This window comes from Cervus elaphus, chromosome 23 (genome assembly GCF_910594005.1).
Source record: "Cervus elaphus chromosome 23, mCerEla1.1, whole genome shotgun sequence".
NCBI classification, from domain to species: Eukaryota; Metazoa; Chordata; class Mammalia; order Artiodactyla; family Cervidae; genus Cervus; species Cervus elaphus.
The window spans coordinates 25,322,476-25,335,809 of NC_057837.1; the positions used below are offsets into that span (position 1 = coordinate 25,322,476).

Genomic DNA, 13,334 nt, shown 5'->3' on the forward strand with positions numbered 1-13,334 from the left:
TGCCAGACACAGCCAAAAAGAGGAGGGGGGAATGTTAAGAGCAGGTAATTTTTTAAAAGGCAGAACTGGGATTTCTCTGGTGGCCCAGTGGTGAACAACACTCCTCGCAATGCGCGGGACACGGGTTCAGTCCCTGGTTGGGAGATGAAGATCCCACTTGTTGAGAAGCAACTAAGCTCACACACTGCAACTACGAGTCCATGTGGCACAACCAGTGGAAGACCCACGTGATACAGCTGAGACCTGATGCAACCAAAGAAATAAACAGATATTTTTCAAATCTAAAAAACTAAAATAAAAATTAGAATAATGGCAGTTATAAATGAATAGCATTTAAATATAAATTAGTAAGTAATAAGAGTAAGTTTCAAGCCATACAAAGTTCACCAAAACAATTTTTATTTCCAGTGTTTAATTGGGTATGCACACAGGCATGACACAGGTTTGGATCCATTAAGTCCTCATGCAGAATTATATTCTTCTCCATAAAGAAGCCAGTTCCATCCAGGTCACTATCTACACACCTATGTTACAACATTTATATCAAATCTGGTATCTGAAGAAAAGATACACATATAATATGTTCATTTAAGTTACGTATTTTACAGAAAGATTAAAAATTCAAGTCACACAAAACTCAAAAACTGTATTAAAAGTTGGAATAGAAAACTCAGAGATCCACCTGGAATGACTAGAGAATGGAAGTTCTGTATCCACCTGTGTTAAAACTGGTAAATGTGATGAAATTTGTTACCAATAAAACACATTTTTTTTTTTTTGCTCAATGTACGTTATCTAATTTTAATAATATGGCACCCTAAAACCCAAATGTATTTTTATGATGAGGCACTTTTGTTAGTGATGAAACCAAAAGAACACATCTGCCGCATACTAACGCCAGAGATTTTCTTCAGTTATCTTGGGTGTACACACTATGCAGTGAGTTGCAACAAATACCTTGCTCCTTTGTATACAACTATCCAATATATTTTAAATATATATTTATTTATATATTTATATATATATATATGTTCTTCTGGCTGTAGTAATGCACCGTAAAGCTATTTCACAGTGCAAAATGATGAAACCAGCCCAATTGAAGGCTGCATAATAACAATTCTGGTACAAGAAAATATTTACAGAGTTACTGGAAAGTGTAACAGTAGCTTTTATTCGCTCCAGAAAGGACCCCCAGTTTAAAGACAGGGATGGAACTGTGCTTTGTGGTCTGGGGTTTGAGACAGTTGATGAGGTTGGACCGTGGCTGCAGAACTGGCGTTTTGGCTCGTGTTCTGGAAGCTTTCTCCATTTATTTGGTCAGGTGACTGTGGTGTGGAAAGAGGGGCCCTGTTAGTTGAAGCCAAGGTGCTGGAAGAACTGTCTGCATCAGACTGGAAAGACAGGGGCGGGTCCCTGGTTGGTATTTCTAAGGTGCTGAGACTCTCAGGCTGGGGGTCCCCCGTGTCCCCTCTGCTCAGGTCAGTCGTACTGGTGCGTAGCCGCTCCCTGGCCAGCCAGTCTGAGATGGACAGGTCCTGGGCGGAGCATTTGGGCTTCAATCGATTCACAGCTGAAAGTTCGGATTCTCTGTCCCCGCTCTGCTCCTGCGCTTTCCAGAAATTCAGAACACTAATTTCAGTAGCATCCCTGTGCCCGCCCAGCGTGTGTCTGCGTTTGATGTTTTTCCTTTTGGCAGGATCGGCGATGGTTTTCTGACTTCCTACTCCAAACATGTCATCGGCCGGGGCTTTGGGCCTCAGTTTTAACCGATCGGCTATTTTTGTTTTCCAAGTGGGTTCCTGTTTGTCCGATTCGCTTCTGGCTGGTGGTGTCAGTAAATTTCCGGTGGATTTTCCTTTTTTCATAACGTCAAACACTTTGGTGATGGAAGGGGCTTCTTTCTCATTCTTGGCGTCTCCTAGACTCCCGCTGTCCGACTTGAACCTGGAAGATTTCTTCCTGGACAGAGTGTCACACTCGATCAGTTTATGGGAGCTGAAGAGCTGTCTCCGGCTTTCTAAACTCGGCGTTAAACTTCCCTCCGTGCAGCTGACCTCACTGCCTTCGGAGTTTCTCCGGCTGGTCCTCGCGGCCTCTTGGAGTTTCCCTCGCAAGAGTCTGTCGGAGGCCAGGGCGGCGGGGAAGACTGGGAAGTCGCTCTCGCTGTCCGTCTCCACCGGCCGGCCCTCGCTGACCAGCTCGCTCCTCTCGTCATCAGCTTCGTCTCCCCGGCTCTCGGCCATGGACTGCACCTCGGGGCTCAGCCTGCTGGAGTCGAGGCCGGCCAGGTAGGGAGCGGACGGTGCGCCGGCGTAGTCGGAGGTGATGCTGCCGACACTGACCAGGAGCTCGCCGTGCCTGGGCTCGGGGCTGGGGGGCTTCCTGGTGGGAAAGCTTGCAGGGGGAGCCGCGGTGTGAGTGCTGAGCGGGGTGCCGCAGTCGGACCCCGTGTCTTCCAGGTGGGAGGTCTTCTGGGCCGCGAGGGCCCTGGGGCTCTCTCTCAGGACGGCGAGGCGACAGCTCAGGGTGGGTGACCGGCTCTGCTTGGTGCTTTGAGGGGCCGGGGGCTCCAAGCTCTCCCCTCGCGGGGCCCTCTGCTCAGCTCTGCCGCCTCCGCTGCCGTCTTTCTTCGTGTTGTTTTCTTTGGGAGCAACGGTCCTTTGTTTTCGGCCCGGTGTCTCACTCTCTTTTTTGGACTCTTCTTTACTGTCGTGGTGACCCTGCTCTGAGTTTTCTTTCTTGAAAAACACATTGTCCAGCTCGTCTTCCGAGCTGCTGGGTTGTGCTTTTTCTTTTGGCTTTTTCCTCTTGCGACTGGCAGCCGCGAAGATGGAGGATACAAGCAGGTCCCTGCTGTACTGGTCTTTTCCGGATCCCCAAGAACCCTGGGAAGCAGAGAGACAACATTTTGAATAGAACGTTATAGAGTTCACTTTCTGAAAAAGTTTCCCCTCAAATATTTCTTTGTGTGTGTGTGTGTGTGTGCAATTTCTATTGCTTGATTTTTTTAAAAAAGACTTTTTTTAACTGAAATATAGTTGATTTACAAGGTTGTGCCAATCTCTGCTGTAGAGCAAAGTGACTCGGGTATAATACATATAGACATTCTTTTCCATTACGGTACATCAAGGATATTGATATAGTGCCCTGTGCTATACAGTAGGACCTTGCTGTTTATCCATCCTATATGTAATAGTTTATGTCTACTAATCCCAAACTCCCAGTCCTTCTCTCCCCCACCCCCAATTATTTCTTAACCACTAAAGTCAAGTACTAACAAGGTGTGGTTTTTACGCCTCCTTTTAATTTGTGCCTAAGTTTTTATTTTCAATTAATTAGAAATGGGACTAATTAATATTTATTTATCGGCCAAGTCACACAGCTCACATACACCTGTCTTTCAGGGACACATTTTGTGTTTGGTGGCCCCCACCCTCCATTGTTTTTAACTTTTCTGTATCTATGGACCATCCCCTTTTCTGCTATACTCTACAGGTCCTACAGGTCTACAGGTTCTTTCCTCTGGAACACAGGTTTCATAGTCAATATTCTGACAGCTGAATATAATATTCTGATGCTGCTTACTAAAATCTTATGACTACCTTTTTTCTAATTACAGATGTCACATGATACAGATACTGCGTCACATAAGCTGATTAAGATAAGGAAGCTTTTGGGTTCCCATTAGTTCAGTCAGGCTGGATCTGCAGAGACTGGCCTTAGGTAAACTAGGTTGGTAATGTCTTCAATGATCTCAAGGAACAATCGAATCAGAAAGCTCAAAAAACCTAAGGTCAATTCAAGACCTTAAATCCTTACCATAGAAATTCTGTCACGCCCTGTATTGAGAAAGTGGCAGTGCAGCCAACCAGCTTCATCAGCTATGCCTAATAGGTTCCTGATAACAATTGTTTAAGACCATTTAATTAACATGTTCATAATGCCTACAAGGCTCAGTTAATGGGGGAGTGGGGTGTCAATAAACCCTAGCTGGTTTAACCCACCCCATTTAAGATGAGCAGGCAGGCAGTATGCTGAGTCAGAAGCAGAAAGTATGGTTTTTCTATTGTCATAAAAATTTTAGACAAGCTAGAACTGCTATACTGAAGTCTTGAAAATTAAAGTAAAAATTTAGGCTGTTGTATTAAAAAGGGCTTTCCAAAATCAAATCAGATGTACAGAACTTTGTTTTTCTAAGTTATAAAGGACTGTCTAATTATCCAGGACTTTTCTGATGGTTATTCACATTTTAACACATTCTGCTGAAGACCTCAAGGAATGATGGCTATGACTGGGCTCTGAATTAGAAGATCTGGTGTTTCTTTAGGCTGTTCTTCCCTCACTTCCTGTGTATGACACTGACTAAGTGATTCATTTTCAACAACTCAATTTCATTGTTTATTTAAGTGAAAAAAATTAGATTATCTTTAAGATTCCCAACATTGATGATTCTGTGATCACATATATGTTAAAGCAAATGACTTTCACTTCTTTTATAATTGAAAACATTGTTACAAAAATATATCATTTGGATATCTGCACCATAATTGATTAAGATGAAGAGATTGCTATAATCACAGGTTAAGAAATATGCTTCTAGTAAGAGGGATGGAGAAAATTTCAAGAAAGTTTTTTAAACATAAAAATCTAAATCTGAAGTCTTATATTCTGGCAGAAAGAGGTGGAAAACTGGTCCAAAATAAGTAAGTCTAAGGAGACATGACAACATAATGCAAGGATCAATCCTTGATTGCACCCTGTATACAAGAAAAGAAAAAAAAACATCATTGGGATGACTGGTCGAATGTACGTAAATGTTGTACATTAGAAATAATAACGTATTGTACTCATGAACTGCCTGAGTACAATAATTATACTGTAATTATACAGAAGAATGCCCTTGTTCTGAGGTGACACCCATGGGAGCATTTAGGGGTAAAGTGTTATCATATCATAAGTAACTCAAATGACATAGAAAAAAGTCACATACAAATATATCAACAGTTACCAACTGAAGAGTTACCAACCTAGGGCAAAAGGTTTGAATGCTAAGTATTATTCCAGTAACTTAAAAATTTCCAAAATAAAAAGCTGGGGTAAAAAGATGATAAAAAATTTTTTAAAAAGACAGTAATAATCACAATATAAGTGATAGTGAATGATATATCATTAAATACTTTGCAATATTTTCTTCAAGAAATTAAATTATAATTTAGTCATATGTGACCTCATTATGCTTAGAAATGATATGTAGCATTCATGTCTCATTTCCAAATAGAACATTAAAAATTTTATTGACAATTTTACTTGCTACTATCTCAGCAGAGCAAAATTTGAAATAAAAAACTTTCTAACTATAAGAATGTCTTTAAAACTACTCAAATAGTTGTGAACTTTGGTGGTGTTGTCAACAGAACACAAATTGTGTAAACAAAAATTGACTGCAAAAACAAAATTAGTGACCTTGTTGAAAAGAAAGCAAGGATATTTTTATAAAAAATATATAATGATTAAGTGTATATCACTGCTGAAATGTTTACAGATGAAATACAATGTTTGGCATTTGCTTCAAAATAGCTCCAAGGAGGAGGAAAGTGGACGGGGTGCAGACTGGACAAATATTGACTGTATGTTAATTGAGGATGGATAATGAGGATTCATACTAGTCTGTCTACTTTTGTGTATGTTAGAAAATTTCCACATATAAGAACAAAGGGAGAAATGCCTATTTCTTTGTATTATACTAAACTATGCTGATATAAACCCAACACCTCAATTCACAATCCAGTATTTCTCTATCATATTCTAATCATTACTTTTCCCCTTTATAATATGCTGTTATAGTCTGTGTCATCAGACACAGACAGGGGTGTACCACATACGAATCATAACCATCAGCCACAAAGCAATTCCCCCCTAAAATATTTCCCAACTGTAAGAAACAATTTACCTTAGATTTTGTTGAGTCACTAGTAGCTGAATCTGTGGGAAGTTAAGGAAAACACAGTCAGTATTGGTCAGATTCTTTACTGCTTCCCACAAACAATGCAAAAACTTATGGAAGAGACAGGCACAGAACAAAATGTGAAAGCAAAACTCAAAAAACAATAGAACACAGTGGATAGTCAGAGCTCACAAAGATGCAAGCTGCACCACAGAAAGCCACCGCCATGAAAGGATGCTGTGAATTGTAGGCAGAATCAGCTCAATGAGAGGGATGGCAAAGGAGCCCTGTACTAAACAAAACAGAAACACTAGTGTTTATTAAATTTTCTAAGTATTCAATCTAGCAATAAAGCAGCTCGAAGACCTTTAGAAGAATCGCACTATGTACCACATCCTGTATCTGAAACTGATACACAATGTAGAACGTTTAAGATTGTTGGCTGCCCTCGCTACAAATTGAGATGCTCAGATTTGGTGTTATCTCCTTTGATTTTTGTCAGACTGTCAATGGTAAATTTGAGAAGCATTTACTGTATGCATAATATGCACTTGGATAACCCTGCTTCTAGGTCACTTTGGTGTCATGTTAAATCATGCTGATCTCTGCTTTGGACCCTGGTTTCACATCTGTGCAGTCAGGGATCCTTTTGACTAGTTACACTGCTACCAGTTTTCCAATTATTTAGTAACAAATGCTATTATGAAAATGGAAAAATGGAGAGCATCATTTTACTGTCTGGCAAAAACTCAGATTGTACAAGTACAAAGAGGGTAGGAAGGGGCTAGCAGTCTTTAGGACAACACCAATTTTTGAAATTTTCTCTTTCAACTTCAGGGAAATGGATTTTCAGAGTTAATGAGCTGAGCCCCATGCCACGCCCCTTTCAACACATGGCTCAATGCTTTATGACTTTAAGAACTGGTAGACCATACCATGCTATTTCTCCTCATGGTCTGCTTCAGAAATAACAAGAAACAGCAGAAAAACTTTTAAGAAAGTAGTCGTGATCTGTTTACAAGAATCGTAAGAGAAAATGTACACCACAGATCAACTCGGTGTGCGTTTACAGGAATCGGGGGTTTCTGCAGATAAGGCAGCTACAGTGTGGACAACAGTCGTCCTTCTTCCTACAGTTCCAGCTGTCCATCAGGGACACCACGGAATCCACTAGCGACATTACCGTGTGATAGACTCCTCCCATCTCGCCTGTTCAACATCAGTATAGATTTGCCTGTGTCAGTAAAGTGCTGGAAAAAAAACCCTTTAGGACTAAAACACGAACTAGAGACAAAGGGAGAACATGGTGTAAAACATGCTAGGTTAGTTGCAACAGTTTGGCAGGAGAAAACTTTCATCAAAAGAGCCTGCAAGAACTAGTATTTCACCAAATATTAGGGTGGCGATAGAAAACAGAAGAAAATGTCAAAGAGGTTGACTTTTACGCTGACCTCTGTAGTGACAAGATAATATATACTGCATTTATGGAAATGCTGCCCGTGAGCATTTTACGTAATTAACTTGCTGCTTTTTCAACAGAACATCCAGCTCGAGAGTAAGAATTACTTGTAATAGTCTAGACCACACTTTCTGCCATCACAGCAACCACATACTCAGTAGCGGGTATCTGTTTTACCTTGTGATGACTATTACATGGAAACTGTGAATTAAAGAAAAAAAAAGAACAAAACAGTGGTTTGCATGCTCATTTTTCCTCATTGTTCCTTTCTGACAAGCATTACAACTCCATGCACTGCCAATGGCATTACAGTCACTGGAAGATAATCAAGATCAATCGGAAAAGGAAGATTACATTCTTTTATTAGTGGAAAGGGAAAAAGAGAAGAAAAGGAAAAAAAAAAATCACAGTGAATTGTTACTTATGATTGATTTGCTCTTTCACGTTATAAAAATTTAGCTTTTAACCTAAAGATCAATACTGCCCAGGCAAGAGTTACCTGATACATCTCCAGGGGAGACGCCTGTCCTTCCAATGTTGGTGAGTAAATGATCTATGTTTGGCACTGGCTGGGAGTCTACTGTGTTTTCCTCCTGCACTGTTGTCTATGGTTAATAAACAAAGATCTCTTCATCATCTCTTCAAAGACACTTTCTTTAAAATTCAAACAACATTTAGTAAAAGACACATTACTGAGTGGAGGGCATATGCTTAATTTTTTACACTGTTTGCATATAATTAATTACCAAACAGGCATCATACTTGGACTTTCATTAGATCAGAAACCGAGGTGCTATAGACCTGCTTCCGAGGTGCAAAGCAGACAATAGCATACGAAGCAGGAAGGTAACACTGTCGTAGGGTCAGCATCTCACGTGTCCCCAGTGAAAAGAACAGAGTATACATGCTGGCAGCCAATACTCACAAGAGGTTCTTCAGCACCTTCTTCTGTGAAAAACCAGTCATGCTAAAATTTAAAATAAAAAAGGTGAAAAAGAGAAATTAAATAACCCCCTAAAGAGATCTATAGTTTGGACGATAGCACAGAAAAAAAAGGTAATTTTCTTAGGGGAAAAAAAAAATTATAACCATATTCTACCCTGCCAACTATCAGCTGCTCACGAAAAAGAATTTTCTTGATGAGCCGAAGCCTGAACTTACGTGCTGGATAAGTGTCTCTACGATCTTGTACTGGTCTGGCATGTGAGTGACCATGTGTGTCATGTTATCTTCGGAGGTTCTCACTAGAGTTGGACCAAACACTATGGCTAGGTTTCTTGGTTCCATCTGCAACACAGGATATTAGAAAACATCATAATGTTTCTTAAGAAAGTAGGCTTCAATTCCCATTGCATGTTTGGCATTTTATCTCTGAAAGGTTCTTTTGATGAAAAAGAATTCAAAACAGTGATTGACTGACGTGTGTAAAATAGTAATAATGCTTCCTGGTTGGGATTTCCATAAACCAATCTATATGTAATTTTTTTTTTTTTGCTTTAATGACAATATACAGCACAACTGACATTTTTTCCAAGAAGTGTCTGATTGAAAGCAATTTATCTAGTTCACAACTAGTATTACAGGGGATTCCCTAGTGGTCCCGTGGTTAAGGCTCCATGATTCCACTGCAGAGGGCACAGGTTCGATTCCTGGTCAGAGAACTGCACAACACAGCTAAAAAGAAGTATTACCAAAGCTGGATTAACTGACAAAAGTATTAAAATCAAAAGGAATCAAATTTGTAAAAGAATAGGGAAAACCTCTCCCCTCAAAAACTAAAAACTGGAAATATATAAAATTTTCCAATTTGCCCGAGTGGTACATTAAGATCATGAATATGTAAAAATCTAATGTCTGAAAATATTCTTTTGATAAAATCTTTACTTCAATCAAGACTTCCAAAGCCTTTTGCTCACCCTTGTACCAATATGAATACCTCAGTATTACATGCCTAGATGTTTGTATGTTTATTTCCATACTTTGTATTCCTGTTTAACTATCCAGTTATCAAAGGTACAAATCTTTTTTGTTATATCTTATAGCATTTAGTATAATCTTTTAACCTCAAGATTTGATTAAAACATTAAATAACCAATCCCAAAAACATACCAGAGAGTAAAACATCACTGTAGAATTAAAAAAAAAAATCAAACTGATCTAGGGACCCACACCAAAAATTCAGTTTCCATCCATCACTATACAGTCGATCCCCTTTACCCTGTCACCCTCCCTTCACCCCCACCCCTCCTTCCCTGCACCCCCAACCTTCCTCCCCTCTGGTAACCACTGCTCTGTTCTCTGTATCAATGCATTTTTTTGTTTTGTTTCATTTGTTCATTTATGTGGTATGTGAGTTTTGTTTTATTCCATATGATAGTCATAAAAAAGATATTTCTTTAAATCAATCAGGAAAAACTACACATGAATAGAATATTAGATAATATCAAAGGAATACTAAATTTTGGTGTGTTTGATAAAGGTAATATGGTGGTATTTTTTTTTTTTTTTAATATGGTGGTATTAAAACAAAACAAAGAAAAGGTCTTATCTGTTTAAACCAAAACAAAGGAAACGTCTATTGTTTTTCACAGTATACCACTTGATACATTTTTACTGTTGTCTTATGCAAGCATTGCACATTCAAAATATTAAAATACAGTTGAAAAATAAAAAGTAAACTTTTTCATATTTCTTGCTGGATAAACATAAAAGAGAATGTCTTTAAAAAGTAGTAATTGATATTTTGGGGATCTTTTGCTTTTAAGAGTGATCTTTAGAGGGACTTGATCAGCAATGTGATGTATTTTAGAGCTTTTGTTTAATTATAACCTATTTTTGATTATTTGGCCTGAAGCAGGGAAGCATGTCTTTTCAGCTGAAGCCACTGAAAGCATATGTCTTCAATAAAGAGTTTACACACCTTATTTTTTTCTGAATTTTCTGCTACTGTCTTCAGATGAGCCGAAAGAAACTTGAGCGTTTCGTAATGATGTTCGGGCAAATCGTGAATCTGAAACATATTATTTGCATGATGGATTTAAATGCTGAACTTTTGTTGTACCTCCAAAAATACAAAATAATACCTACTAGTCTTTTTAATGTTTTCAGACGATCTAGAGGATCTTCCTTACGATTGGCTTCAATAAAGTCGGCGTATTTATCTGACAACAATATGTAAGAACAAAAGAAACAAATTCATCTTAAATTGTTCAAGTGAGCTGTAATCAAGTTTCCCTTTAAGATTCAATTTCAAACCACAATTAAAAAGAAAAACAACAACAAAAAAAGAAAAACAAAATAGTGAAGACCACAAATAGCCTTTGAAACGCTGTCTTTGAAACTGCTCTAGTTTTTAATATCTCCTAAGCCAATGCAGGAGACCCAAGAGACATGGTTTTGATCCCTAGTTTGGGAAAATCCCCTGGAGAAGGAAATGGCAACCCACTTCAGTATTCTTGCCTGGAAAATCCCTTGGACAGAGAAGCCTGGCGGGCTACCGTCCATGAGGTTGCAGAGTCAGACACGAATGGTCTGAGCACACATGCACATTCAAGCCTTATCAAATAAAGGAAATTCCCTAAAACGTGAGTTCGCTGAGGGTACATCAGTCTGTCCACTTTCTCTCTCTTCACTGCAATACCTGCTACAGGGTCTTATCTCAGTCAAATAGTAGGCTTGGCTGAAAAAATGTTTTTCTACTAATTGTACCTTACAGTGTCTGAAGGCTTTTCACTGAGAACAATAATAAACGTTCAACTTGGCTGTAAACATGAATGAACAGAATAATATTTATTTTTACTGAACTGTAACAATTTTTTAATAAACTCTACTTTTCCCTGAAATATATGAGGAGGGAAAAACAATCCAGATCACAAAAATAACACATGACTATCCTTTGTATACTAATAAGAACTAAACAAAACCTCCTGTTCCCTCTGACAAGAGTATTTTCTCCCAGTTTAATTGAATATGCTGTGGGTTCCCAACAATGTATGGTTCAACTGTTTCATCTGGTGTCTTTGGTGGAGGTAAACTCACCATTCGTGAAGAGGGGTTCTGGGAGTTTTCTGAAGAAGGATTTTAGTAAACTGCTGATCACATTCAAATCTCGCCATTTCTGGGTATGCAAGATAAAAATACAGTATTTTTGTAGTCAATACCACCAAAGGAAAAAAAAAATAACAAAAACCAACAACACAGACCAGTAAATCAAACAGAAGTACCCAAATTAAAAAAAAAAAAGACACAAACTTACATCATCTTGTATATCAATATCAGCCATTCCCTTGTTGAGCTCCTCCTGCATACTGGAGATGGCTGCATTGTTTCCAGGGACTCTGTAAATACCTGTATATTCGAGACCTCTTTCTTCAACTAATTTACAACATATGTCAACTATTAATGGAATATACTGCAAAACAAGAAATAAACATTTATTTAACACCATATAAATGTTTATCTTCAGTTAGTAGATGTGTATCATAGCTAAAAGACCCTTTCCATCAAAAAGGAAACAGTATATGAATTGCTGTTATTTGATACGGAGAAAATGAATACAGACATTGCAGAACTGGGAAGAGATAAAACCAACAGGAGATATTTGAGTCAGTGGGGAAAGAATGAGTAAGTCAAGACAGAAAGGACAATCCATAGTAACAATAGTCTAAGGAGGAAATGAGAGCAAATAAGAGAATGTGGAAACAGTTCAGTTGAATAAAAGAAGAGTGGAGGGGAAGAAGAGGGTTAGAATAACATTCACCCACTCGTGATATGAATCTTAACATGGGCATTGTAAACACACACACACATTTACATTTATAACACCTTCTCAATCAAGCCCTTGTTCCCATGCTTCTTTAAACACACATGACTTGAAAATGAATTCTTACCAAGCATTTTGAATACATTCCCACTGGTTGAATAATTATTCCATTTTAGAGTCAATACATTCGCAAAAAACATTGCAAAAATTACTCAACACACTCATACAGGTCAGAAACACTTAGAGAAACTAAGGTTTGTTAAGACAAGGAAAATATTCAACAGATCGACAGACATGCCCTGTGATCTGCAGGGCTGTGTACTCAGGTCCCAATACGACTACAGCTGAATTAATAACTTTAGGAAGTCTGGTTGGCCGGTGTCTCCTACCCGGTTTGTGTGAGCTGGTGGGCAATCGTCCAGTCTGACCCCGAATGTTCCCGTAGCAGTAGGCTTTTTCTCAAATGTCTTTCTCATAATACTTGGAATGCCTTTTCTCCACGTGCCTTTGTCTTTTGGAGGACTGGTCTCATCTTTTGTTGTTTTTCAAAAGAAAATGACATAAGAAGAGAAAATGGAAACCAGAGTATCTAAATCATGACTTTAAAGATTCTTAATCAAGATTTATATAAGTCAGAGTCCTGTTCTATAAAGAATATAACCTTTATTTATCAAACATATTCTATTCTATTCTCTTCCAAATATAACACTCCTTTCAACCTTCCAGATAATCTATTAATAGTTGGAATCATGTATACTTCTTCACCTTTTGACTATCTGTACCATGATTTTCTCTAAAACAGTCAAGAAAACAATCAATGTGACATCTTTATAGTGAGACTTTAGCAAAAGGAAATGTATTGGTTCTATTTCAAAATGAAAGTGCCTGGATTTTCATTATTAATCAAACTGGTAGTTTTTGATGTGTATATATGTGTTGTATTTTCCCTCTCTTGGTTTTTATTGTATTAACAAGAACTGATGTCTTGGACTCCCATCTTAAGAAAGGCCCCACTAGCCTAGACCAGGGCCCAGTGATGTCTGGGTTAGTTCACCCTGAGCTGAGGTCCACAGAAAAATATGAAAACATCTTTGCAATCTCAATTTTGTTTTATTAAAAAATATTTTTAACTGATACTTCAACTATATTTAGTTGATTTACTACAATCC

At 38.4% G+C, this 13,334-nt stretch overlaps 1 protein-coding gene across 4 annotated transcripts in view; it reads right to left on the reverse strand.

Annotated features, from left to right (window-relative positions):
• Nucleotides 1–377: 377 nt before the first annotated feature.
• Nucleotides 378–13,334, reverse strand: part of ARHGAP21 (Rho GTPase activating protein 21) — a 129,996-nt gene continuing 117,039 nt past the window's right edge. For all 4 annotated transcript variants that reach the window (XM_043882787.1, XM_043882784.1, XM_043882786.1 and 1 more), the window contains 10 exons: nucleotides 12,555–12,697; nucleotides 11,659–11,814; nucleotides 11,442–11,520; nucleotides 10,491–10,564; nucleotides 10,324–10,413; nucleotides 8,565–8,690; nucleotides 8,329–8,370; nucleotides 7,903–8,008; nucleotides 5,951–5,982; nucleotides 378–2,885 (listed from right to left, as the gene is read on the reverse strand). In XM_043882787.1, coding sequence (XP_043738722.1) covers nucleotides 1,197–2,885; nucleotides 5,951–5,982; nucleotides 7,903–8,008; nucleotides 8,329–8,370; nucleotides 8,565–8,690; nucleotides 10,324–10,413; nucleotides 10,491–10,564; nucleotides 11,442–11,520; nucleotides 11,659–11,814; nucleotides 12,555–12,697 — 2,537 coding nt within the window. In that variant the 3' untranslated portion in view covers nucleotides 378–1,196. The remainder of the gene's footprint in view (nucleotides 2,886–5,950; nucleotides 5,983–7,902; nucleotides 8,009–8,328; nucleotides 8,371–8,564; nucleotides 8,691–10,323; nucleotides 10,414–10,490; nucleotides 10,565–11,441; nucleotides 11,521–11,658; nucleotides 11,815–12,554; nucleotides 12,698–13,334) is intronic.